This window comes from Marmota monax, unplaced genomic scaffold (assembly GCF_021218885.2).
Source record: "Marmota monax isolate L192 unplaced genomic scaffold, Marmota_monax_Labrador192_F-V1.1 WCK01_AAM20220418_F8-fsc00004, whole genome shotgun sequence".
Lineage (NCBI taxonomy): Eukaryota > Metazoa > Chordata > Mammalia > Rodentia > Sciuridae > Marmota > Marmota monax.
This window is the reverse complement of record NW_026692881.1, coordinates 29,275,185-29,303,136: the sequence shown is the minus strand read 5'-3', so window position 1 is coordinate 29,303,136 and position 27,952 is coordinate 29,275,185. Positions and strand designations below refer to the sequence as shown.

Genomic DNA, 27,952 nt, shown 5'->3' with positions numbered 1-27,952 from the left:
ATTTGGCAAAATAATAATAACAGCTTGGATCTTTTGGAACTCCATCATCATATTCAAGATATTCAAAATAATAGAGCTGATTTTTCGGATCATTCTTCCTTAGCTAATCAAATATTAAAAGAATTAAATGGCTTTAACCCCAGAAACATTCTTAAACACTCAGCCTAGTACATCTTTGCACTGTTCTCTTTGCTGTTAATTCTCTTTCGTGCTGTAATTATAGGATGTTGAGTCTTCAAAACAAGAATTCAGGGGCTTCAGAAAGTAAATCATCACCTGCTTTTCAAAGAAAGAAGGGGGACTATGTAGGAGGCCATCCTTGCACGTGATTGAGTTACCTCCCTGGCTGGGTTCTGAGGCGCTCAGTTTTTTATGTGTTAGAGCTTTCCCCACCCTTCTTGGGTTTGAGGGCTTGTTCATATGGAGGCGTGTCTCACCACTGCCCTCAAAGATCAAATCATCTCACCTGACCTTGGAACACTGGCCCCCTTGACCTTCACTGGATGGGATTTTCCCCAGAATTTTTGTACCCAATAAAAGCCTTCTCCCTGGTGTGTTCACTCTCTCTCACTAGCCTCTTCAGTAAACCTCACTACTTCCCTGGGTAGCTTGAGGCTGGGGGTTCGAGGAGCCATCCTGGAGCTGGTTTAAAGGTAATTGGAGTCTGTGTCTTTAATTTAAACTCCCTTAGGATTTTCCCACGAGGCCGAACCGAACCGTTCATACCGTCTGTGCTGGCCGCAGACTAAAAGGGTCATTTTATTCATGTGTACTAATATTGTGGCTCCCAACTCTATCATATTCTTTTGTTATAACTACTGTGTGCAGTATGATGTATTTTTCTGAGTTTCATTTTGTTTGTTTTAATAAAATGTCTTTCTTCATTCTAGTGGTTTCTTCTTTGTTTATACTTTTCATAGTACCCTTCTTTCTTACTTCATTCATACCTGGTTTGTCAGTTTTGATCCTCAGTATAGTAGGAACGTCATAAATCTACAATTACCACAATTCAAAGTTTCCCTCTAGTTGCTTTATGTTCTCAAGTCATGTTATAAATTACTTACAGAAAAAAATAGCATAAGTCAAAAAAAACTTTGTACAAATTTCAGTAGCAATTTAAACATAGTAAACCTCTTAGATCAAATAAATGCTGGGGTACAAACAATAAAAAATATATTGTTTTCTCCCACATTTGTTGAGTTTGAAAAGGATTCATTAAGGATATCATTTTCTGAAGATTGATAACTCGTGATTTACTTTAAGTGATCAATTTCAATATCATTAGGGTTTGCAGAGTTGCTCTCTGTGTCTTTGCATTCATCTTATTTTTCTATTAAAAGATGTGAAAGATCCTCTCTCCATTTCTTCTCTTTACCATTATGGGCAGAAAAAAAAATCTAAATTCTCAAATGTGTTCAACAAAAGCTAAGAGCAGGATACAATGATGCTAACTCCAGTCTTCTTTAATGCCTTCTTTAAAGGTTACAAAACACTTGGGGCATTGCAAAAAGAAAACTGAAGGATGACAATATTTTACCACGGCATCATCTTTGAAGCAACCTTTGTTAACTAAATTTTCTTAGCATGGTTTGAAATGACTGATGAGTAATAAATTAATTTCTAGGATAATTAAATAGCAAAATGCTTCAAAATACAGGAAAAATAATAAAACTAAGATCCCATAATGTAAATTAGATTTATAAAACGGTCCAAAAAACCCATCTAGTAATTTCAGGAAGAATGTTTTATATTCTTTTTTTAATATTTTTTAGTTGTAAATAGACACAATACCTTTATTTTATTTATTATTTTATGTGGTGCTAAAGATAGAACTCAGTGCCTCACATGTACTAGGCAAGCATTCTCCACTAAGCCACAAGCCTAGCCCCAATATTTGATATTCTTCAAATAAGCAAATATTCTGATTGTTCTCTGAAAGACTTCCAAGACAAAATGAAATAGTCATTACAAATAGTTATATGTGCTTAGAAAAGGAAAAAACTAAAATTGAGTCCAAGAGACCCTATGGCTCACCTGGAGTTAAACTGCATCCTTAATACTATTTATTACCTAAGCTGTAACCAATGCTATTTTCTTTTTTCCTTCCCTCTTTTCACTTCTCTCATTTTTAACAGCACTTTTCAACTTGGAATGAACACATATCTACCCATATACCAACCCAATCTTTAGTCCTAGCTCTAAAATTAAATACATAAAATACTCTCTATCAGTCTTTTAACTGAAGTGTTCCCATTCATCTTCTCACTAGAGGAAACTCATTCTCTACAACAGGGTTTAGGAAATAACAATCCACAGGCCAAATCCAGCCCATCAATTGCTTTTGTAAATCAAATTTTACTGGAACACAGCCATACTCATATGTGTATTTTATATGGATGTTTGTATAGTTTCAGTAGCTGAACTGAGTAGTGACAAGTCAACAGAACTCAGTAGGCTTCAAAACCTAAATTATATACTCTCCAGACCTTTTTTTTTTTTTAAAGGAGGAGGAGAAGGAGAAGAAGTAGTAGTAGTAGCAGTAGTAGTACTAGAAGTGTTGTCTGCATACCTTGCATACCTTTACCCTGGATTCCTCAGGTAAGGGTGCATACATACAATATTACCTGAATTTTTACATGGTCAAAATTGCTTTCTATAACCTTGCCACCTGAAGTACGCTTTGGTAAGAAATAAAACCTTTGGCCTATACTTTCCTTGAGTTTCCTGAAAAACTTGTTCCATGGCTGCCCTGATTTGTATGGTGCTTTTAAGAAATCTGATATTAGTCTAAATGTCCACCCTCACATATCATCTTTCTGTCAGAAGACCCTAAATTTTTTTTTCTCTCTTAAAGTAGACAAGTTTTATCAGGCTATGTCTCAAAATTGCTACTGTGGGTGAATTTACCAGGTACAAAACCCAAAAGTTCAGAAACAGGAATATGAGTAAATGAATTAAGCTGGAGTCATAAAATAAATACAACAATTCAAAGGCATTAACTGCAGCAATACATAATGACCTATACAAATCTTAGTAATACCATGGTAAATGAAATCAAATAAAACCTCAAGAAGTAACACATTACTTTTTCCTTTTTATAAAAGTAAAAAACAAGTAAATGAAACAATATTGTACATATTTATGTGATAAAGCTACTTTTAAAATAAATACAGACCCTGTCTCAAAGAGTAAAAAAAAAGGATGGGGATGTGGCTCAGTGGTTCTATCAAAACAGGGATGAAGCAGATAACGTTAAAAACACAACAAAAAAATTTTAATGAGAACATGATTTTAAAGAGAAAGCTGAAAGAAATACAACAAATGGTTATGTTTATTTCAGTTAAATACACTTTTGAGGGTGTCTGCTTGTTAGACATGATCACTTCTGTGTTAACAACATAGTAACTAGAGTTGAGTTTGAATAAACATAAAGAGAATATTCAAAGAATATCCAACAAATTATTAGTTTTTAATAAAAAGAATACATAACAAAAGTGTTGCTTATTAAAAATGAAAATAACTAATATTTGATGTATCTTAAGAAAATATATCAATCTTTATCATTAAAATAAAATATAATGCTAAAGATAACCCCATGGTATTAAAATTTAAAAGTTCAAGAATAAGAGTAATAGAAATGGACCGAAGGCCCTAGATCCATGCTATTCCAAATAGTTTATATTTCTCCTGGTTTTGTTTTTTTTGTTGCTGTTGTTGTTTTGTTTTTGTTTTTTGGTACCAGGGACTGAACTTGGGACACTTAACCACTGAGCCACATCCTCAGCCCTTTTCTTTCTTTATTTTGAGATAGGGTCTCACTAAGTTGCTTAGAGCTTCATTAAATTGCTGAGACTGGCTTTGAACTTACTATCCTCATGTCTCAGCCTCCCAAGCCACTGGAATTAGAGGCATGCACCATCATGCCTGGCTCTCCTGACATTTTTCTCAATATATTAGGTATGAAGTCTTTTCACAAATGACCTTTTCCTCCCAACCTACAGGATAAGTACATACAAAAGCGTGTTTAGGTAAAAAGTTATATTTATACCCCATTTGATTCAAATGTATGATATGTCAAGATCATTGTACTGTCATGTGTAACTAATAAAAAATAAATAAATAAATTAGTTATATTTAAATCTCTTAAAAGGCAATAGCAGCATATCAGCCAGTGTGCTGAGAGGAAACAGAAGACAGATCAAAATATGAAACTGTGAAGATCTATGAAAAGGCTACTCATAAATGTGAATCTAGAGCAACAGTCTGGGACTTCCTCAGCAGAAAGCTTTTACTACCTCTTGGTCCTAGAAAAGCAAGAGGGAGTGGTTTCCAGAACTCAGAGAGAGCAGCTATATGGAGAAAGGTACCTGGCAGTTCAGCCTAGATAGAGCAGCCCAACTAACACAAGGAGACCCGGGAGGAATGAAACACCTCAGCCTCCTTCATCTGCCAGGTCTACTGCTGGTGCCTCCCACTGGCTGATTCCAACTGGAAGCCAGTGGACATGGGAGTAGAACAGGAAGGTCAGCAAGGTAGTTATGGAGGGACAAATGGAGAGTATGTAGCACAGCACTATATAATCGAGACTGGAAAGAGAATGTCTGGTATACAACATAAATAATTTGGTTATTAGACTACAAAAAACAACCAAGAAATACAGAGATTGAGTTTTGAGGAATATATGATGAAAACCCTATTCATTCATCCAAAAATATTTATCAATCATTTAATATATGAAATTGTGTATATACCACACAATTCCTACTCTAAAATTAACTTCTTAGAAACACAATAGAAGTATAAAATACCTATAAAAAAACAGGTTGCTGTCCATTGTGCTGCTATAATAAAACACCAGGCTGGATAACTTATAAACAATACTTCCCACAGTTCTGGAAGCTGGAAGGTTGAGATCAAGGTACCAACAAGTTTGGCATCTAGTGAGGACTGCTGTCTCTGCTTCAAGGTGATGCCTTGTTTACTGTACTCCAAAGTGGACAAATACTGTGTCCTCATGGTGGCAGAGAGACAGAAAAAGGGCTTCCACTAGCTGCCACCTGCCCTTTCAAAAGGCACTAATCCATTCGTGAAGGTAGAGACATCCTTACTTCACAGCTTCCCAAAAGGCCCCACCTCATAAGTCTACCACACTGGAGATTATGTTTCAACATAAATTTTAGAAGAAACCCATTCAAATCAAAGTGTGTGTCACATCCATTTATAAACATAGAGATATGAGAATTTAAAGGAAAATGAAATTAATTCCACAAAATACAAAAAGGCAGTAAATATAGCTGTGGATTAACAAGAGTCTTCATCTTTATGCAATAATAAAGACCACCTCCACTTTGTGCCTTAAACTAAAGCATGTGGGGACTTTACCAGGAACTGATCTCTTATGCATTTTTCTAACTTTTCCAACAATAATTTTGCATATAAGGCTGGCTGGTCACTGTCACTCCTAAGCACTTTATAACTGTGTATGACTTTTATTTTTTTTTTTTTTTTTTTTAAATATTTTATTTACATTTTAGTTTTCGGCGGACACAACATCTTTGTTTGTATGTGGTGCTGAGGATCGAACCCGGGCCGCACGCATGCCGGGCAAGCGCGCTACTGCTTGAGCCACATCCCCAGCCCTGTGTATGACTTTTAAACATTGTACTCTGGGGTAGTCTCGTGAAAAAAAAATTTCCCTGTCAATTCCATTTCTTTATGTTTCACATAAGTCATTTTCTCAAGTATTCAGTTGTTATACTCTGTGTGTGTGTGTGTGTGTGTGTGTGTATGCATAGTTTCGAATGGATGGATTTTGAAGACAAAGTCCATGAAACTTAGAAGTTTACTAATTAAAGAAGGAAATTTCAAATATTATGTGTGGTTAAAGCCTAAATAATTAAGCTCTGTTGCTGCCATGGTGGTTAACTTTAACAAACCCTTTAATGGCCACATTCTCATCCCTGCATGACTTCTCAATTCCCCTAAATAGTGTTACCTGCATGGTCCCAAATAAAATTCTCTCACTTAAACACATTTTAGTCTCATGGTATGTTTCCAGGAAAACTCAAGCTAAAAAGGATATTACATATCCTGCCAGTTTCTGCTCACTTCTTGTTTTCCTTTGCAAACAAATTTACTTGAAAGAGTTAGCTCTATTCATCATCCCCACTCCAACATGGTTTCATTCCCTCTTAAATCCAATCTTGTCAGGCTTTTACAACACTCCTACCCAAAATTATTTCTGCCAAGATCACCAATCACTGCACAGTACTAAATGAACTCATCAGTCAATCCTTGGTAATCATTTGCATCATGTATTAGCAGCACCTGGCACAGATGCTTCAGCTGCTTAACATTCCTTCTTCACTTGGCTTCCAGTTCTCCACAACCTTCTTTATTTGTGTTTTCTTTCCATCCTCTCGTTATTAGAGCACTCTAGGAATTAATACTTTTCTTTTCCTTTTTGTCTATACCCATTTGCTTAATGATCATAGCTTTAAATGGCTTTAAATATTCTAAGAACTTCCAAATCTCCAGCCCAAATCATTCTTTAGAACTCCAACCTATACATACAACTACCTATCTACATTTTCAGCTGGGTATCTAGTGGATATCTCACATATAACATGTTCAAACTGAACTTAAGTTATACTCCATGTATGAATAATATGTCAAAATATACTGTCATGTATATCTAAAAAATTAAAATTAAAAAAAGAAAATGTGAAGAATCTACAATATTCAAACTTTAAAAAAGAGCAAAAGTTAAAATATTAAAACTTGAAACTTTCATGAATTTAGAAGAAACCATCAAAAATATCTTGAAGGATAAGAGAAGAGAGAAAGATTACTTTGGACACACAATGCAGTCACCATAAAATAACAAAAATAAATTGAACTTCATCCAAATTAAGAATTTCTTTCATGAAAAGACATCACTGAGAAAATGAAAGGCATAAATTGAAAAAACTATTTTATATATCTGTTAAAGATCTGTGTATTTGAATATAAATCATTAATTAAACCAATGAAAATTGGACAAAAAAAATGAAGCAACACTTCTCAAAAATAAGATATAGGCATGTTCAAGGAGGATATAAAATGGTTCTTATCAGACATCTAGAAAACACAAATTTTAAAAAAATACCATGAGTTACCATTTTATACATCCTAGAATGGCTGATATTAATTGTTGATAACACTAGTTATTATTAAGGATGGAGAGCAACTAAAATGTTTACATATTATTGATGAGAGTTTAAAATTATATAACTACTTTTGAAAAATGTTCAGGAGTTTTGTTAATTAAGTAGAACATTTCATTACCCTATTACCAACAATTCTACTCTAAGGTATTTGCCCAAAATAAATTAAAACATGCTCACAAAAAGACCAGAATAAGGATGTTTATGGGAAGAAAAATCACAGCATCTCTAAATTGAAAACAAAACAAATATACAACTGTAGTGATTTTTTAATTTTTTTTTAGTTATAGATGGACATACCTTTATTTTATTTATTTTGTAATAAATGAATAAATAATTTTTTACAATGTTTATTTATTTTTATGCAGCACTGAGGATTCAACCCAGTGCCTCCTACATACCAGGCCAGCACTCTATCCTAAGCCACAACCCCAGCCCCTGTAGTAAAATTAGTAAACAAAATCTACTATATGCATATAATGAAATACTATTCAACAGTAAAGAAATAAAATAAAATACACAACATGGGTAAATCTGAAAATGATGTTGAACAATAGAAATCATGTACAAAAGATCACTATATACAAAGTTTCAACAATCGGCAAATTGATCTATAGTGACAGAAATCAAAGCAGAGATGGGCTATGGAAGTTGTGGATTGATTGGATGGAAGTAAGAGGGACTTCCTGAGGTGACAAAATATTCTGTTGCTTGGTGCATAGGTCTGATGGGTGTGCATTTATAAAATCTCCATTAAATTTTACACTTAAGAGAATATATTTCAGTGTTTATAAACTTTATCTTAATAAATTAAAATAATAATTTTTTTTAAAACACTGAACTCCTGGCCTTCCACCACTTTCACCTCCAACTTGCTCCAAGTCTTCTACCTGTCATTTGATGGCAATTTCATCTTTTCAGTTGCTCAGAGCAAAAGCCTAGCAATCATCATCAATTTCCTTCTTTTTCCCTCAGACTACATCCAAACTCTCAGCAAATACTATCAGTTTTACTTTAAAAAACACATAAAGCAAATAGACTAATCCTAACTATTTCCGACACTACCACTCTGCCCTAAACCACCATCATTTTGGCCAAGATTACTTCAACAAGTTTCCTAACTGGCCTCCTCTTTTCTGTTCTTTCCTCTATAAAATTTATTTTTCAACACAACAGCTAAAATGATTAATTTAAAATTGATCATGGGGTGGGGTGGGGGGGATCCAAGATGGCGGGCTAGAGAGAGACTGTATTCCTTATTGATCCTTAACCTGGGATTGAAGCAGTAGGAATACTATTTCTCTGCAAGTTATTAGAGATCCCCCCCACAGCTGCTCCCACACAGGAATCCTGAGCCTCCGTGTCCACACAGGTCCCCTGGCCACTGCTCCTGTGTGGACCCCCCTTTACAAGCATGGGGCTTCCCCAGTCTCCTCCATCTTAGGACACTGCAACCATTGCTATAGTCCCCTTCACAGGGTAGCCTGCACCTGGGGACAAGGGACAGGATCTAGAGACAGGCGCCTGCTACAACACTGCCACCACAGGGCTGCATCTCCAAACACACAGCCCAACACCACCACCCAACATAGCCCAACACCCCATCTCCAGAAGCAGCCACCTCCATTTTGGGACACCTTTGTCGCCATCTTCTGTTATCCTCACTATCTCTATCGCCATCTTTAGTTGGAGCAACTTCCAGCTTGAGACACTGGCTGGCTGGAGTCTAGAAGCAATATCAAGGTACCTATAGGCCCCCAACTGCCCGCACTCCTTGCGGCCACTAACCCGGTACAGCACTTATAGCTATGGGGCAAGCCTTTAGCTCGAAAAGCCTGGTCCTGGTCTGCCTGATACAAAACAACTCTCTGAGACAGGTGCACAGAACACAGAGGGCAACACCTCAGACCTCTGGATAGAGGGGTTCCTGATTGGGAAGTAGAAAGGAAAGGGGTGAGTGAGATAGAGTTTAGAGACTAAATTAGAGATGGGAATTCTGAGGTCTACAGGTGACATAAGAAGATAAGACCAGGCACCCACATCACACAATTGGGCCCCAAAAGAGATCCTTGGGGTGCAGACTTCCAACAGGACCAGCAAGTGCTATTCCCCCCACCTCCAGGAGTTCTGCCTCCAAGACCTCCAGCTCTGCCACCCTAATAACCTTCACCATCCTAAGGGTGGAGATATCAGCAAACAATAGACAACCCCACCTACTGGATGAGATGGGAAGCAGGAAACATACTAGAACTCCAATAGAAACAGTCCTTTAATTTTCCTTCAAGATTTTTTTGTTTGTTTGTTTCTCTCCTCTCTCTGTCTTTTCCCACCCTCATATCCCTAACATTTGTGAAACCAAGTACTTTTCATGCATTAAGCTACTGAGTAATGGGATATTGGAATAGTAAGTATATTACAGTTAATGTTGTATATTCCTTTATCTTCTATTTTTATATTTTTCTTTTTCTTAATTTTTATGTTTCTTTTAGTACTCTCAATTGTATTCCCACTTACTTGTCTCCCCAAAATCTCTTTCTCTCTTTTCTCCTGCTATTAGCCAACTTCTTATGATGCCTCATTCACGTTTTCTAAGATCTAACAACTCTATATCCTCACATCCTACTTCCTTAACATCTCATCCTACAGCCCACCCCCGGGTCTCTCTTTGTCCACCATCAGAAACTGTAGACCTTTTTGCAAACCTACTGTTTATATTGTAGATAATGACTGAATTAACCATTTCTGTATATTGGGGGGGGGGGGCATAAATGTCTTAATAGGAGCTATTTGGTTTAAGGCTGTATATTGTTTGTATTGTGATCTGTTAATTTTGATCTGCCCCTTAAAGGAGAGGTATTGGAACCCTACAGGGATGCTATAAACCTACAGAGCAAAAACTGTAACATCTCAGACCCACAGTGTTGGGAGGGAAGACACATGAACAACATGAAAAAACCAGGGAAGAAACTGTCCCAAACAAACCAAGATACTACATTATTAGAATCCATGGCCAGCTGAGCAGAAGAAATGACAGAGAAGGAGTTCAGGATATATATAATTAAAATGTTCTGTGAATCAAAAGATGATATAAGAGAGCAAATACAGGCAGCAAAAGACCATTTCAATAAAGATCTACATAAGCAAATACAGGAAGCAAAAGATTACTTTAATAAGGAGATAGAGATTCTGAAAAAAAAAAAAAGCCAAACAGAAATCCTTGAAATGAAGAAAACAATAAACTAAATTAAAAACTCAACAAAAACATCACCAGCAGATTTGATCTCTTAGAAGACAGAAGCTCACACAATGAAGACAAAATATATAATCTTGAAAACAAAATTGACCACACAGTGAAGATGCTTAGAAACCATGAGCACAACATCCAAAAATTATGGGATAATATAAAAGACCAAATTTAAGAATTATTGGGATAGAGGAAGGCATAGAGTTAAAAACAAAAGGAATGAATAATCTATTCAATGAAATAATATAAAAAAAAAAGTTCCAAACATGAAGAATGAATTGGAGAATCAAATGCAAGATGCTTACAGGATGCCAAATGTACAAAATCACAACAGATCTATACCAAGGCACATTATAATGAAAATGTCTAGCATACAGAATAAGGAGAGAAATTTTAAAAGCCACAAGAGAAAGAAATCAGAGTACAGATAGCGGGGAACCAATTAGGATCTCTGCAGATTTCTCAACCCAGACACTCAAAGCTAGAAGAGACTGGAATAACATATAGCAAGCTCTGAAAGAAAATGGATGCCAAAGAAGAATCTTATATCCAGCAAAATTAAGCTTTAGATTAGATAATGAAATAAAAACTTCCATGATAAACAAAAGTTAAAAGAATTTACAACTCAAAAGCCTACACTACAGAACATCCTCGGCAAAATTTTCCATGAGAAGGAAATGAAAAACAAAAATGAAAATCAGCAAAGGGAGGTATTACACTAAAGGAAAACCCAATTAAAGGAAACACCAAGTTCAAGTTAAAAACCAAAAATTACTGGAATACAAATCATGTCTCAATAAAAACCCTGAATGTTAATGTTCTAAACTTATCAATCAAAAAACAAAGATTGGCAGATCGAATTAAAAAAAAAAAAAAAGACCCAACAATATGCTTCCTTCAAGAGACTGATCTCATAAGAAAAGACAACTACAGGCTGAAGGTGAAAGGTTGGAAAAAAACATATCACTCACATGGACTGCATAAACAAGCAAGGGTTTCCATCCTCATATCAAATAAAGCAGACCTCAAGCCAAAGTTAATCAAAAGGGATAAAGAAGAATATTTCATGGGCTGAGGTTGTGGCTCAGTGGTAGAGCACTTGCCTAGCAAGTTTGAGGCACTGAGTTCGATCCTCAGAACCACATAAAATAAATTAATAAAATAAAGGTACTGTGTCCAAATACAACTTAAAAAAATATTTTAAATAAAGGAGGTATCTCATACTGTTTAAGGGAACCATTCATCAACAAGACATAACAATTATAAATATATATGCCCCAAACAATGGAGCATCTATGTTCATCAAACAAACTCTTCTCAATTTCAAAGAGACAGAAAGACCACATCACAATAATACTGGATGACTTTAACACACCTCCTTCACCACTGGATAGATCTTCCAAACAAAAGCAGAACAAAGAAACTATAGAAACTCAATAATACAATCAATAATTTAGACTTAACAGACATGTATAGAATATTTCATTCATCAACAAGTGAATACACTTTCTTCTCAGCAGCATATGGAACCTTCTCTAAAAGAGGCCATATATTATGCCACAAAGGGAACTCCTAGAAAATACCAAAAAAAAAGTAGATATACTACCCTGCGTTCTATCATATCAAAATGGAATGAAATTAGAAATCAATGATAAAATAAAAAATAGAAGCTACTCCTAAACCTGAACACTAAACAATATGCTACTGAATGAACAATGGATTGCAGAAGACATCAAAGAGAAGATTTAAAAATTCTTAGAGGCAAATGAGAACATTAATACAACATATCAAAATCTCTGAGACACTATGAAAGCAGTACTAAGAGGAAAGTTCATTGCATGGAGTTCATCCCTTAAAAGAAGAAAAAGTCAACAAATAAATGACCTAACATTATATCTTAAAGCCCTTGAAAAATAAGAACAAATCAACACCAAAAATGATAGAAAACAGGAAATAATTAAAATCAGAACTGAAATCAATGAAACTGAAACAAAAGAAACAATTGAAAAAACTGACAAAACAAAAAGTTAATTCTTTGAAAACAAATAAATAAAATTGACAAACCCTTAGCCATGCAAATGAAGAGAAAGAGAGGAAAAACTCAAATTACTAACATACATGATGAAAAAGAAAATATCATGATCGACCCTACAGAAATACAGAAGATAATTAGAAACTGTTTTGAAAATTTGTACTCCAATAAAACAGAAAATATCATAGACACTGACAAATTTCTAGAGTCATATGATTTACCCAAACTGAATCAGGCTGATATATACAAGGAAAAACAGATCAATTTCAAGCAATGAAATAGAAGACACCATCAAAAGCCTATTAACCAAGAAAAGCCCAGGACCAGACAGATTCACAGCTGAGTTCTACAAGACCTACAAAGAAGAATTAATACCAATACTCCTCAAATTATCCCATGAAACAGAAAAAGATGGAACACTTACAAACTCATTCTATGAGTCCAATATCACTCTGATTCCAAAATCAGACAAAGTCACATCAAGGACAGAAAACTTCAGACCAATATCTCTAATGAATATATATACTAAAATTCTGGAAAATCAAATACAAAAATGTATTAAAAAGAGAGTGCACCGCGATCAAGTAGGGTTCATCCCAGGGATGCAAGGTTGGTTCAACATACAGAAATCAATAAATATAATTCATCACATCAATAGACTTAAAGATAAGAATATGATCATCTCAATAGATGCAAAAAAGCCATTTGACAAAATACAGCACCCCTTCATGCTCAAAACATACTAGAAACATATCTCAACATTGTAAAAGCTATCTATGCTTATCCCAAGGCCAACATCATTCGAAATGGAGTAAAATCAGAAGCATTCCCTCTAAAAAGTGGAACAAAACGGGTGTCCTCTTTCATCACTTCTATTTAACATAGTCCTTGCAACTCTAGCCACAGCAATTAGACAGAGGAAAGAAATTAAAGGGATACAGATAGGGAAAAAAAGCATTCAAACTATCATTATTTGCTGATGACACAATTCTATACTTACAGGATCTTAAAAATTCCACCAAAAAATTTCTAGAACTAGTAAATGAATTCAGAAAAGTAGCAGGATATAAAATCAACAACCATAAATTAAAGGCATTTCTGTTCATCACTGACGAATCCTCTGAAAGGAAAACTACCGAATCAATTTAACAAAAGAAGTGAAAGACCTCTACTTTCTTTAAAAAAAAAAAAAAAATTATTTTTTAGTACTTAGACGCGATACCTTTATTTTTTTATTTATTTTTATGTGGTGATGAGGATCGAACCCAGGGTCTCGCACATGCAAGCCACAACCTCAGCCCCAAGACCTCTACTTTCAACTACAGAACACTGAAGAAAAAATTTTTAAAAATTAAAGAAGACCTTAGAAGATGAAAAAAACCCTATTTTAGTTACTGTTTCCCCACACCGCCAGGGACAGTCCTATCTTTCCTTCCCTTGCTCTACAGACTTAGTTCTTTTGAACCTCTGTTCATTTGTATTTATGTTATTTAGTTCTCTATTCATTTTGAATATGCACTTTTTATGGTCTAGATAGGCAGAATTAATATTATCAAAATGACCATACTACCAAAAGCATTATAAAGATTTAATGCAATTCCAATCAAAATCCCAATGACATTCCTCATAGAAATAGAAAAAGCAATCATAAAATTCATCTGGAAAAAATAAGACACCTGGAATAGCTAAAGCAATCCTTAGCAAGAAGAATGAAGCAGGTGGCATCACTATACTAGAACTTAAACTATACTACAGAGCTATAGTAACAAAAACAGCATGGTACTGACACCAAAATAGACTTCTAGATTAATGATACAGAATAGAGGACACAGAGACTAACCCACATAAATACAGTTATCTCATACTAGACAACAGTGCCTAAAATATACATTGGAGAAAAGACAGCCTCTTCAACAAATGGTGCTTGGAGAACTGGAAATCAATACGCAGCAAAATGAAATTAAGCCTCTATCTCTCACCATGCACAAAAATTTACTGGTCTTTTGACTAGCTGTCCCTGTTTTCAAGAAACACTCTTCCCCCCAGATATCCACACAGCAAACTCCTTCACTTCCTCCAATTCTTTGCTCAAAATTCACCTTCTCATTGAGACCTGGCCTGCCTTCTTTTTAAAAACATAACCACCTCAAACTCTCAGTATTTTCAATCTCCTTATCTTGTGCTATTTTGTAAAAGCCTATTATCTTCTAACACATCACACGTTATATACTTATGGTTACTGGATTATCTATATTGCTCTGCTAGAAATCATTTCTGCAAAGGTAGGGGAAAATGCCCAATGCATCATTTACTGAGGTGCATTACCCACTAAGTCTGACAGCAGGTGGAGCCAGATGTTTGTTCCTCTATGCTACAAAGTCAACCCAATTTTGAAGGTACTCCTGAACTAGACAGGTACCCTAATCCTCATGAAAAAGTAAGGTCAATCATTAACAGACAGCCACTGAGAGTCACAGTCTCAACAGTCAAGAAGTATTCTCTAGTATCTTGGATTTTTTAATGTTAATGTTTAATGCTCACACTAAGATAATTGAAGATAAAGTACTTAGATGCTCCTATATTCTGGAAATAATTATGACAAAATCTCAAAGGCAATTCATAATACAAAGTATAAAACTGATAAACTTGACAATTATTTACAGTATTATTAAAAGTTGAATAAGTGATCATTTTGGGGTATGTTAACCGTAAGTTTATCCCTCTCTGAAATTGCTTCATAATAGTGAGATCATTATCCTTAGAGTATCATCCAGAGTAAATTTCTGTCAAGTAAAATACCAGTTTTCATGAATTACTCAGCAATAATTTCAGCTTTCTTTTCATTAAATATACTACAATGCTGATTAAAATATCCTTCTTTAATACAAAAATACTTATGTTCTTAGCTTTCTTGATGCTTTAAACATATAAAGATATTTAAAAGTAAATCCAACTTACTTTGGAGTAGCTGATACCATTAAAATCAGTCAGGAAAAATAGGATAAAATAAATTAACATCACAATATAGTAGCTCCTGCTAAAAACAGGATAAGAGGATATCTCTGTATAATAAGCACTTACCATATAAATAAAATGACAAATTATCCCATTTCTTACATTTGAAGTAACCCTACTTAGTATAGTATCATCCCCTAAAGCAGCATTTTCTATGGTATAGTAAACTTAATTATTCTGACAACATCTTTAAATTGTCATTCTGTTATCAGATTATCCAAAAATAAATCGCTCAGGTAACATCCTGTCAACATCATTCATGGCAGGTTAGAATAGATCTATTGTGCCTTCCTAACCATCTCTAGACAATGTTATGTTGACTATTTCTCATGGCTGTAAGAGACTGTCATTCAATAAAGGAAACATGAAAAGCCTGAAATGTATACTGTGAATTGCAAATGACATTCAGTAAAGAAGGCATATAGCAATCAGGTGGCCTACAGATTCGGAGGGCCCATGCAGGTACTGGATTCGAGAACTTTGACAGGATCCCTGAAGAGTTACACTCTCAATAAAAAATGCAAGGATTTTAAAATCTGCTCTGCAGAGGCAGACACACATAATATGTTTCACCCTTGGTTCCACATGGAGGAAAAATATGCTGCCCCTGAGAATTCTGGGCCATGAACTAGAACATACAATGTCCAAAAATACCACATAACAAATTTTAATTTAAATTAGACAAGGGTTGCTAGGAACCTAGAAGCATATGCTCTATCTCAGGCTCAGGGGAAGTAAAGCAAAGCCCAAGGCCAAATCAGGCAACTTTAATATCTTATGAGAATAATCATGCTCTTTGTTTATGTACTGTCTGTGGCTTCTTTCATGCTGGAGCAGCAGAGTTCAGCAGCATGACCCACAAAGCCATCTAACCCTTTACAAAAAAAAAATTTGCTTACCCTTAGTATTGAATGATGATGATAATGTCATTTGTGTTTGAAAACAATTAAAACAGTAAAGTGGAAGCTGCACAAAGAGTGAAAGTACTGACTGACTTTAGATTTAGTTAAGAATTTACTTTCAAAACTTCAACAAAAGTTCCTGGACATGGTGGGCACACACCTGTAATCCCTGTGACTCAGGAGGCTGAAGCAGAAGGATCTCAAGTTCAAGGGCAACCTCAGCAACTTAACAAGCCTGATGAATCTTTCCATTCTCCTCAGGGAAGACATATAAAGCAAAAGGAAAATGTGAGGGAGACGGGTAGGGTGAAATATAAAGAAAATTATATTTCCAGAGAAACCAGGAGCATAAAAATTCAAAAAAAAAAAACAATAAAACCCTACAAATTCTAGGTTAAGTATGCAAAAAAGTAAGGGAAACCAAGACAGCTAGATAAGGATGCCACAACAATGTAGAAAGGAAGATGAGAAACAATGGAGAAAACCATGGTGACAGAGCTACCAAATTACCACACTTATCCAACAGAAGCAGGGGAGGCTAAAGATAAGACCTATAATTAAAAACAAAGAGAAAGCAAGCAGAGTGACTTTTAAAACTATAAAATGTACAAAAAATACACTAAAAACAGATGGAAATTACAAAGTAAAATCTAACTTTTCTGTATATGAGACATAAATTTAATAAAACAAAGTGATTCTGAAGCACTAAATAGTAGATATATTAGTAAAGGAATGGACAAAGGTACACCAAGAAAAGACTGACAAAGCAGGGGCATTATATGAATATCAGATATACCAGAACTCAGATCAAAAAGCATTAAGCAAGAAAATCACGTCAAAACGCAACAGGATACAATTCACAATAAACACATAAGTTATTAATATCTGTAGATAACACCAACTTCAATAAAGCATAAATTAAAGAACATACAAGGAGAAACAGACAGAAATAGGCTAATATTTTAAGACTTTCAGAAAAAGATCAAGCACAAAAAGTATTACAGAACCTATACAATATAAGCAATAAAGTAGATTACGTATGTACCTATTGACCTGCATGATGTTACAGGATTTGCCTTCTTTTCAAGAACCTATGGAATGTTTATGAAAATTGAGCCACACATAAATTTCACTACATTACAAAAAAGTAGAACTAATACCTACAATATTCCTTAAATACTATAATAAAACCAAAATACAGTATATCAGAAAACAAAACAGCCCTTCTCTGAAAAAATTTTGTAATTTTTTTGGGGGAGTGGGGTACTGGGAATTGAACTCAGGGGTACACTGAGCCACGTCTCTAGCCCTATTTTGTATTTTATTTAAAGATAGGGTTTCACTGAATTGCTTAGCGCCTCACAGTTGCTGAGGCTGGCTTTGAACTCAAGATTCTCCTGTCTCAGCCTCCTGAGCCACTAGGATTACAGGTGTGCGCCACTGCACCTGGCTGTAATTCTCGACTAACAACTCAACTCCCAGGCTCACCTGAAAAATCAGAGTAACTCAACTGTGTTTGCTTCAGGGTCATCATGAGCCTGTCATGACAATAATATAAGCAAACTCAGGCAATGCAGCTCTGCTTATTAATCTTTACACTCCAACACACTCCCATAAGTACAGGTTCTCTTTTGATCACTTCTATTTTCTCAGTACTTAGGAAGTAAGATCATTAGCTGAAAGTGGTGATAAAGAAGAAAATGCTGGAAGTTTGAAGAGAAAGGAAAATGTGTATTTCTCCAGAAGAGTTGGATGACCAAAGTAGACTAAAAAGACTTTCAGACATTGTGAAGGGACAACTTGAGAAAGTGGAAAAAGTGAGAAGAGGCTCATGGACTAAAGGCTCTAGAAAGGCCCAAAACCTGTAAGACTGTGAGTGCTAGAAGGGGGAAGCTGGTAGTGCTTGAAAGGGAAGACATCTGAAGTAGACAGCATGGGACCTGCAGGTTCTGGAATGACAAGGTCAAGAGTATGGCATAGGGAAAAAAAAAAAAATGGATCAAGTAGAATGGAAAACAAGAGCTTTAGGATAGAGATCAATAAAGTAAGAGACTATTGGAAGAAATATTTATGTGGATATTTTTAAATCATAAAAATATTTGATTTATATATGCTGGACAGAGTGACAGTGAGCCAGAAACTCGATTCTTCAAGATATAAAACAAAGTGATCTGAGAAGCAAAAGATGAGTGCAAAAAAGGCAAGGTAAGGGGTTGGGGTTGGAGCTCAGTGGTAGAGCGTTTGCCTAGCATGTGTGAGGCACTGGGTTCAATACTCAGTAGTAAATAAATAAATAAAACAAAGGTATTTTGTCCATCTACAACAGGAAGGAAGGAAGGAAGGAAGGGAGGGAGGGAGGGAGGAAGGAAGGAAGGAAGGGGTTTAGGGCCTGGCAACACAAGATTCAAAGCCAGCTGATTTACAGGAGGAGAGATTGAGAACAGAGTGGAAATGATAAGAGAGACTAAGAAGAATACATTCCCCACTTTCAACCCAATTGCACTGAGGACATAGAAGTAAAACAGTCATCACCTAAAAGAACTGCAGGGGAAACTGGAAAGAGGAGTCTTCCTCTGAGCACAACAGAAGCCTGCAAATGAGTGTTCTAACACTGCACAGAAACTCTTTAATCAGATACATTTGTACAAAAAAAAAAAAAATCAAGTACTTGAGGTTCATTACACTGGCTAGAATCAGAAACGGAGTATGTTCTGAACCTAAATAGCAACCACAAGGTACATATTTGTAAACAAATTTAAAAACATTTTTTAAAAAAAAAGGTTACCACTGCTTGAAAGTGCCATAAAAATTGCAATAGAAAACAGAAAAGCAAAAAAAAAAAAAAAAAACTAGGTTTATAGTACAGAAAGTCACATGAAGATTGGCCTAGTCACCTTCATAGACCTGATAATAATCTCTAAGAAACCAGCACAGTATACTTGGGAAGCTTACTTTAAAGGAGTAATATATACATACAGATATAGCAATAAGATTAGGAACAGAGGGCTGAAAAATGAAAAGTCCTGAAATCATGGAATGCATAGTAAAAAGATTAGGCTACTTTCATTCTCTGTTCATATATAAAATCCAAGGAAATAGCACCATCTACTGGGATCTCTCATATTTAAAAAATATTTTGAGATTTTGGGAAATTAGAATAGTGTGTAACAACTTTCCTCATTTGGCTAAGAAGATAAACTAAAATAGTAAAGGACAAAATCTAAAACAATTTAAAAGGTTATATTTAAAAAATCATTAATTCTCAGCTTATAATTCCAATCTCAAATCACCATTTTGACTAAATTCATGTGAAGATTTTATTTAAAATAATATTCTCAACCAATAAAAAAATTACATTTTTAAAGAAACTCACAGATATGGTATTCCTGTATGCTGCTTGTATAACCATATATTGCAGAATATCCAAATATTATGATCATGACAACATCTTTACTATCCAGCTCCATAATATGTGCTGAATGTCCCTCCACAGCATACTGCTGACCATGTCCAAGAACGGTAGGAGTTTTTGTACTCCATGACTGACTAGGTATGTTAAAAACCCATAATTCATCTGTGACATTGCCATCCTTTGTTTCAATTCTGCCTCCATACATAAAGATGTTTTCCTGTAAATTAAAATACATATGTTAATAGACAAAATAGATAAGTCTCAGCAATACACATTAATTAAAAACAAAGACTACAATTAAACATTACATTTTATTAACTATTCACACATCTATAAGGCATAGTTATTATTTGTAAAATGTCAAGTGAGGAACACACAAATAATGATAACTAAAGTTTTCACACACAAAAGGAGGGTATGTATCTTGCTTTTGAGAAGTTACTTTAAGGCATTTTATTTTAAATGGTTGTACTATGTGATCAATTAACCATATTTTAAATTATCCTACAGGATAATTAAGTTCAAAGTTCTCAGAATGAAAAATGCAGCCAACTGATCAGAACCTTAAAATTAAGGGTATAGTAGCTCTATAACTAAGAATAATTTATTCCTCACATACAACAGGAAAGTAACACACTAAGTTGTTCATTTCATTACTCAGTCTTGGAAGCTTTGAATGATCAGAACCCCCACTTATTAAACTTGAATTTTACCATCTATTTGTACTGCTGTATGCTCTTCTGGATTATTCACTGTTTACACTGAGTACTATTCACCAAAAAAGATCACATTTGTACATAATGTAGAATACACTTTCATTAACATTTTCTCATGACTATTGGAAAATATTCATACCTTCGATTCACTCATGGTAATTTTTACAGCACTTACAAATAATTTCACTTACATATAAATGACATATAAATCATCACTATTTCAACAAACTAGGAATAAAATACAAGGAAACTTATTCAATCTGATAAAGGGAATCTAAGGAAAACACAGCAAAATCTATGCTGAATGGTGAAATATTGACGCTTTGCATTAAGATCAGGAATAAGACCAAGAGGCCCATTTTTTACTACTTCTACTCAACAAGTGCTGGACAATAGTCATAGCTAGGACAAACAGGGGAAAACTACTAAAGGCATCCAGATTAGAACTGAAATTGAAAAAGTAAAATTTCTATCTGCAGATGTTATGATCTCATATGTACGAATCCTAAAAAATGAAAAGAGCTAACTAATTATATTGCAGGATATAAGATCAATTATAAAAATATATTGTATTTCTATACGTTTGCAGTGAACCATGCAAAAAATAAAATAAGGAAAACAATCCTATTCATAACAGTGTAAATTTTAGAAAAATACTTAAGAATAAATTTAACATAACAATTTCTAAACTTCAAAAGTTACAAAAATTTAGTGAACAACTTTTAAAAGATCTAAATAAACAGAAAGATATTCAATGTTTAGGGATCAGAAGATTTAGCATTAAGATAACAATACTCTCCAAATCTATCTACAGATCCAAAACAAGTCCTGTCCAAACTTCAGCTGCCTTCTTCATAGAAATCGACAAATTGATTCTAAAATTCTTATGGAATTGCAAGAGATATGGAACAATAATCCTGTAAAAGAAGAACAAAATTGGAGGACTCACACTTCCTGGAAACTTATAAAAGCAAAAAGTAATCAAGATAATGTTGTATTGGCATAAATAAATGGAATAGAACTGAAAGTCCAGAAATAAACTGATAAATCTGTGCCTGGCTGATTTTTGACAAGAAGGCCAAGACCATTCAAAGGGGAAGGAACAGTACCTTCAACAAATAATGCTAGGAAAATAGAAAGCCACATAAAAATGAATGAAGCTGAACCCTTAATGGCCACCATATTTTAAAAAAAAAAAAAAAAAAACTTAACCCTAAATGGATGAAAGAACTAAATTTAAGAACCAAACTCTCAAAAGAACAACTCTCAAAAATTTAAGAACCAAACTCTCAAAAGAACAAAATCTTTATGACCTGGGATTTGACAATAGGTTGATATGATAACAAAATCACAAAGAACTACTAAAAAAGAAAAACATAATTGGACTTTATCAAAATAAAACCCTTTTGCAGTCAAATAACACCATCAAGATCATGAAAACAATTCACAGAATGGGAGAAAATATTCATATATCTGATACAGGGAATATTCACATATCTGATATCTAAATGTCCATCGACTAATGAATGGATATACAAAATGTGATATTTTCATACAGGGAAATATTATTCAGTAATAAAAAGTAACAAAGTACTGATATATATGCTACAACACGGTTAAACCTTGCAAATTATCATGCAAAGTAAAACATGCCAATCATAAGTCACATGATATATGATATCATTCATACAAAATGCACAATAAACTAACCTCTAGAAATAGAAAAAAGATTTATGATTGCTTAAAGACTATGGAGAATAAACAAATTGAGGGAACAGTTACAGGGTATAAGGTTGCTTTTTGAAGTGATAAAAATGTTATAAAATTGATTACACAAGTCTACTGAGACATTACACAAATCTACAAGAGATGGTTGCACAACTCTGAATATACTAAAATCACTGAATTTTATATTTAAAAGTGAATTATATGGTATATCAATTATTTCAGTAAAGCTGTTACAAAAAGGAAATAATGCAAAAACCAAAAACCAAAACCCAGAACTAAAAGCAGACAAAGAGACATATATATGTATGTATGTATATAAATATATATAATAAACATACATATAAAGTAATATTTTATTTTAAAAACATGCATAGAAAAAATAGTACTTTGTTTTTTATATTACTCCTGTATTTTTCAAAAATTTTGCCTAAGTACAGAAAAAATTAATTCTGAACTGAAAGGCCTAATCAAAGACCACAAAACATATCTTTTCCAGTTCAAAATAGATGCCAGAAAATTATCTTGTCTTATTAATCATGTTAAATTCATGAATCCCACAAATATATAAAAACAAATGATTCAAAAGCAACCTCTATCAAGATACTAATATTTTTTATTGGTATAATACTCTACCCTAAAATTTACATGAAATTTTAATGGATCCTAAATAGCTAAAGCACAATCTTGAAAACACAAAAACAAGTTGGAAGTCTCAATAGTTTCTGTCTTTAAAACTTACTACAAAACTATGGTAATTAAAACAGTGTGGTACTACCATCAAGTCAAACATGTATCAAAGAAGAGAATAAAAGGCCCAAAAATAAGCCCCCACATATATGGTCAAATGATTTTTGACCAGGGTGCCAAGACCATTTAAAGAGAAAAGAATATTCTTTTCAACAAATGATGCTAGGAAAACCAGCTACTCACACACACAGAAATGAAACTAGACCCTTACCTAATACCACACACAAAATTAACTCATAATGAAATGAAGACCTAAACATAAGAACAAAAATTTTAAAACTCTTAAAGAAAAATCTTAATATGCTGGATTTGGCAAAGATTTATTTTATATCACACAAAAAGAAAAAAATAGATAAATTAAACTACATCAAAATCACAAAACTAAGTTAAAGATATAGCTCAGTGGGCTGGGGATGTGGCTCAAGCGGTAGCGCACTCACATGGCATGCGTGGGGCGCTGGGTTTGATCCTCAGCACCACATAAAAATAAAATAAAGATGTTGTGTCCACCGAAAACTAAAAAAAATAAATATTAAAAAAAAAAAAGATACAGCTCAGTGGTAAAGAATATGCTTAGCATGGACAAAGCCCTGAGTTCAAATACCAGCACCATTACAAAAAATGCATCAAAGGACACTGTCAACAGAGCAAAAAGACACATCACAGGAGAGGAGAAACTATTTGCAAATCATATCTGTTAAGGGGTTAATATCATAAGAAAAACTCCTAAAACTAAAGGACAAAAAATACTTATTAAAAAATTGTAAAAGACTTGAATTTATATTTATATATCTTTTTTTCTCAAAGAAGATATATAAATGATCAATAAGCTCTTAAAAACTACACATCACCGTTATTCTGTAAACAAAATCAAAAGCACAAAGAGATAACACTTTGTACTCATTAAGGAGCCTATTATTAAAAAACAAAACTGGAAAATATTAAGTGTTATGAAAGCTGTGGACAAACTGGAACCCATGTTCACTGCTGGTGGGAATGTAAAATGTGCAGCCACTGTAGAAAACAATATGGCAATGCCTGAAAAAGTTACCTGAAAGAATTACCATGTGATCCAGGAATTCCACTTCTGGGCATACACCCAGAAGTACCGAAAGCAGAGACTCAGTTGTAGGTACACATATCTTAATCTCAAAAGTCAACAAGTGGGAGCAATCTAAAAGTCTATCAACATACAGATGAATTTTAAAATACGTGGTTGTTATATGTATGTATATGTGTGTGCACATGTGTATGTGTGTATATATGTATATATATACATATATATTAGTATTGTTATATATACATATATATTAGTATTGTTATATATACATATATCAAAATATTATTCAGTTTTTTAAAAGGGCATTCTGATACACACTACAGCATGGATAAATGCTGAAGAGATTATGTTCAAGGAACTAAGCCAATAACAAAAGGATAAATGCTATGTATTTCCACTTGCATGAGGTACCTGAAATAGTCAAATTCACACAGACACAAAGTAGACTGCTAGTTTCTAAGGGTTGGGGGAAGGGGGGAATGAAGAGTTATTGCTTCAATTTTGCAAGATGAATAAAGTACTAGAGACAATGATGGTGATAGTTACACAATGATGTGAATGTACTTAATACTACTCTACATTTCAAAATACTTAAAATAGCCAACTTTATGTTTTATGTATTTTACCACAATTTTTAAAAAGTGATTAATCTGATGATTAGACATAAAGCCATGTATAAAACTCAATCCTTATTTCTTTACATGTTCAAATGTATTAAAAATCTACTCTTTTCCTAAAATAATATAAGTCCAAGACATCTTAAATAATTGTGATCCATTATGATTCTACTATCCTCATTAGATATTTGAAATAAATCTGAATTTTGAGACTTTCTACTCTAAGGTAAATTCTGAGGGAAAAAAAAATTTAACTTAAAAAGCAGAGCCATACCTGATATAAAGCAAGAGAATGTCCATATCTCTGAAGAGGTCCCCTTGACAGAGTTCCTACATTCCATATACTGCTTTCTAAATTGTAACTAAAAATAAGAAAATAAAATAACTTCTTAAATTAAGATTGATTTTCAGTTTTATGAATTGCATATGCTTTTCTTCATTTGTATCTAAATTCTCATAAAACTAAAAAATAATTACAGTAAACTCATAATTTCAAATGCCATATTAAAAATTTTTAATAAAAACTTCAGTCAAGAAATACCTACTCTAAATTAGATTCATTCACTTAAATGTATATAAACTTGAGTAGAATATTCAATACTAAAATTAATTTGTCTAGTTACCTTTAGCAATTTCAACCAATTAACCTAAAAAATAGTAAGTTATTCTATATTTTTAAATTTAAAAAGCCAGCTTTCTTGGAAGTACATGAAAATTCCATTTTTACAATAGGCATTTACTTTAGAAATTCACATTACTCTTCATACATGCTTAAGTTAGCTTATGAATTAACCAAGAAGCATATATTTCCTTGCAAAAATATACTTTGCTCACTGATAACTTTTTGAATTCTGTAAAATAAGTACAGTAGTATAAACTCAAACCTTTTTTTTTTTTTTTTTTTTTTTGGTGGTACTGGCAGTTTAACTCAGAAGTTTTCTACCACTGAGCTGCTACATTTCCTTTTTTTAAATTCTGAGTCAGGGTCTTGCTCAGTTGCCCAGGCTGGCTTCAAACTTCCCTTTTCAACTCCCCAAGTAGCAGGGATTATAGGCATGTGCCACCATACCTGGCTTACCCTCAAATTTTGATTTGCCAACACATATGAGAGGAAGCACCAAGCCAAGAAACAGGGTATTCCTTCAAAAAGATCAATATAAACTGTTCTCTCTAACTCATCAGGCAAAGCAAAAAACTGTCCCTTCACAAGAAAGGTTACCAAAATGGTTTTCAGCATTGTTTCCTAGTTTGAATTACAAGATAAGACATAAATGACAAAATATGCCAAGATATAGCTCCCACAGAGACTTACCACCAAATCTACCTGCCTATCAGCATCTGCAGCCAACATGCTGCTTCCCATTGTTACTGAAAGTTATTGCTTGGCAAACTATTTCTATGAAGAATCAGACAATAAATATTTTAGGGATTGCAGGCCACATTGGTTTCACAGAATATGTTTTACAACCTATTAAAATGCAAAAAAAAAAAAAAAAAAAAAAAAATCCTTTCCTAGGTCTCAGGCCCTGGGCCCTAACTCACTGATCCCTGCTATAAATGAGCTATTCTTGTTTCTTGTGCATAGATCCCACAACACTCCAGGAGTCCCCTCATCTCTTCCCTACATCACCCTTTTTCTTACTAGATCACTGCCATCAGCATACAAATATTGTGTTATTAAAAAAAAATCACTTGACTTCACTCACCCTTCAAGCTACCACCCTGCTTTTATGCAGCCCCATTCCTTTATTGTTCCCACCCCCACCTATCTTTCCATTCTCTCTTAAACTAACTCTAGTCAGGCCCACCACTGCAGAGAAAACTGTTTTTGGTAAATTCAACTTCCTCATGTCCGATCCACAGTCACTTTCCTGTCCTCATTTTCTTTGACCTGGTTTATCATCAGCATTTGACACCTTTATTTACTCTGTAGTCAACCTGTACTCTTTCCCTTGCATTCAAAGACACTGCATTCTTTTGGTTTTCCCATCTCACTGGTCACTTCTCTCAGTCCTTTGCTGAGTTCTCCTCTTATCCCCAATCTTCCAATGATATGGAGTCTCAGACTCAGTTCTTCATTGTCTTCTTTAAAACTCATTCCTTTAATAATTCCATTTTAACCGAATCCCTCTTTCTACTCTTTCTCCAAAATCTCATAAATTCTCAACAGTTGAGAATAAAAGAATGTAATGTTATAGGTGGTTTGATCTCTTCAGATCCCTAAAATTTTCTCCATATCAGCATTAAGCCTATTTGATTACCATTCCTGTGTTCACTAGAGTAACACTCTGAGTCTTCTTCAAGAACTTTCACAACTTGGCTGACTAGCACACAAGGCCTAGCTTTCAGTCTGTTTCAGTTTTGACATACCTTCATCATGCTGCTTCATCCTTTCTAGCTTTCAATTTAAATCAAGAGACAGGAGACTCTTCCTTTCACTTGAATATTTAGAAGCCATTGTGTGTGGCTACCATGACTCTATTTCAAAGCTTAAGGCAACACACAAAACCCACACACAACAAAAAAACCTCCCAAAAAACCTAAAACAACCTACATGATCTATCTCTGCCATTATCCTAATTTCATGTTCCCCTCTCACATACACCAATCACATGGCCTCCTTGTTCCTTTTCAAATACTTCAAAAAGCTCCTTCCTTGAGGCCCAGGTCTGGCTCCTTTATGCACCTACAAATTACTGCAGTGCCAATACTCTGACCTCCTCCAAGACCCTACCTAGTTTTCACCTTTCTCATGAAGCCTACTTTGACCGCTATATTTATAATTGTGATCCCTCCTCTGTGGCATTCCAGATTAACTCATCCTGCTATCTACCTACCTCTCTATCTAGCTATGAATATATTTGCATGTACATAATTTAGTTCAATAAGAAGATTTATCTTTTCATTGCCAGTCTTTCCTCATTAACTTCACAAAGATAAGGACACTTATATACACTAATACATCCCAAGTACCAAGTACATGGTAAATATTCAAAAGTGTGTTATGTTCAGGAATACATGTCAATTTTCATTAATGTTAATAAATAGGTATTCTTTAAAATAGTATCTTTCTATTTCAATATACACTATACAGAACTTTAACATTATTTACAGAATGCTTTTGTCTTAAATGTAACATCTATACCCCAATTAAATTCTACTCTAGGGCTGGGGTATACAGCTCAGTGGCAATGTGTGGCAAGCATATATAGAGCCCTTGGTTTAATGCCTAGCACCCAAAAAAAAAGTCTCCTCTAGAAAATAAATCAAATTA

General features: G+C 34.2%; 1 protein-coding gene across 3 annotated transcripts in view; it reads right to left on the bottom strand.

Annotated features, from left to right (window-relative positions):
- Positions 1-27,952, bottom strand: part of Atrnl1 (attractin like 1) — a 725,103-nt gene that overhangs the window by 653,681 nt on the left and 43,470 nt on the right. For all 3 annotated transcript variants that reach the window (XR_009227328.1, XM_058581325.1, XM_046450211.2), the window contains 2 exons: positions 24,953-25,040; positions 19,772-20,027 (listed from right to left, as the gene is read on the bottom strand). Coding sequence is in view for 2 of the 3 variants with exons in the window: in XM_058581325.1 (XP_058437308.1) it covers positions 19,772-20,027; positions 24,953-25,040 (344 nt within the window). In the remaining variant the exon portion in view is untranslated. The remainder of the gene's footprint in view (positions 1-19,771; positions 20,028-24,952; positions 25,041-27,952) is intronic.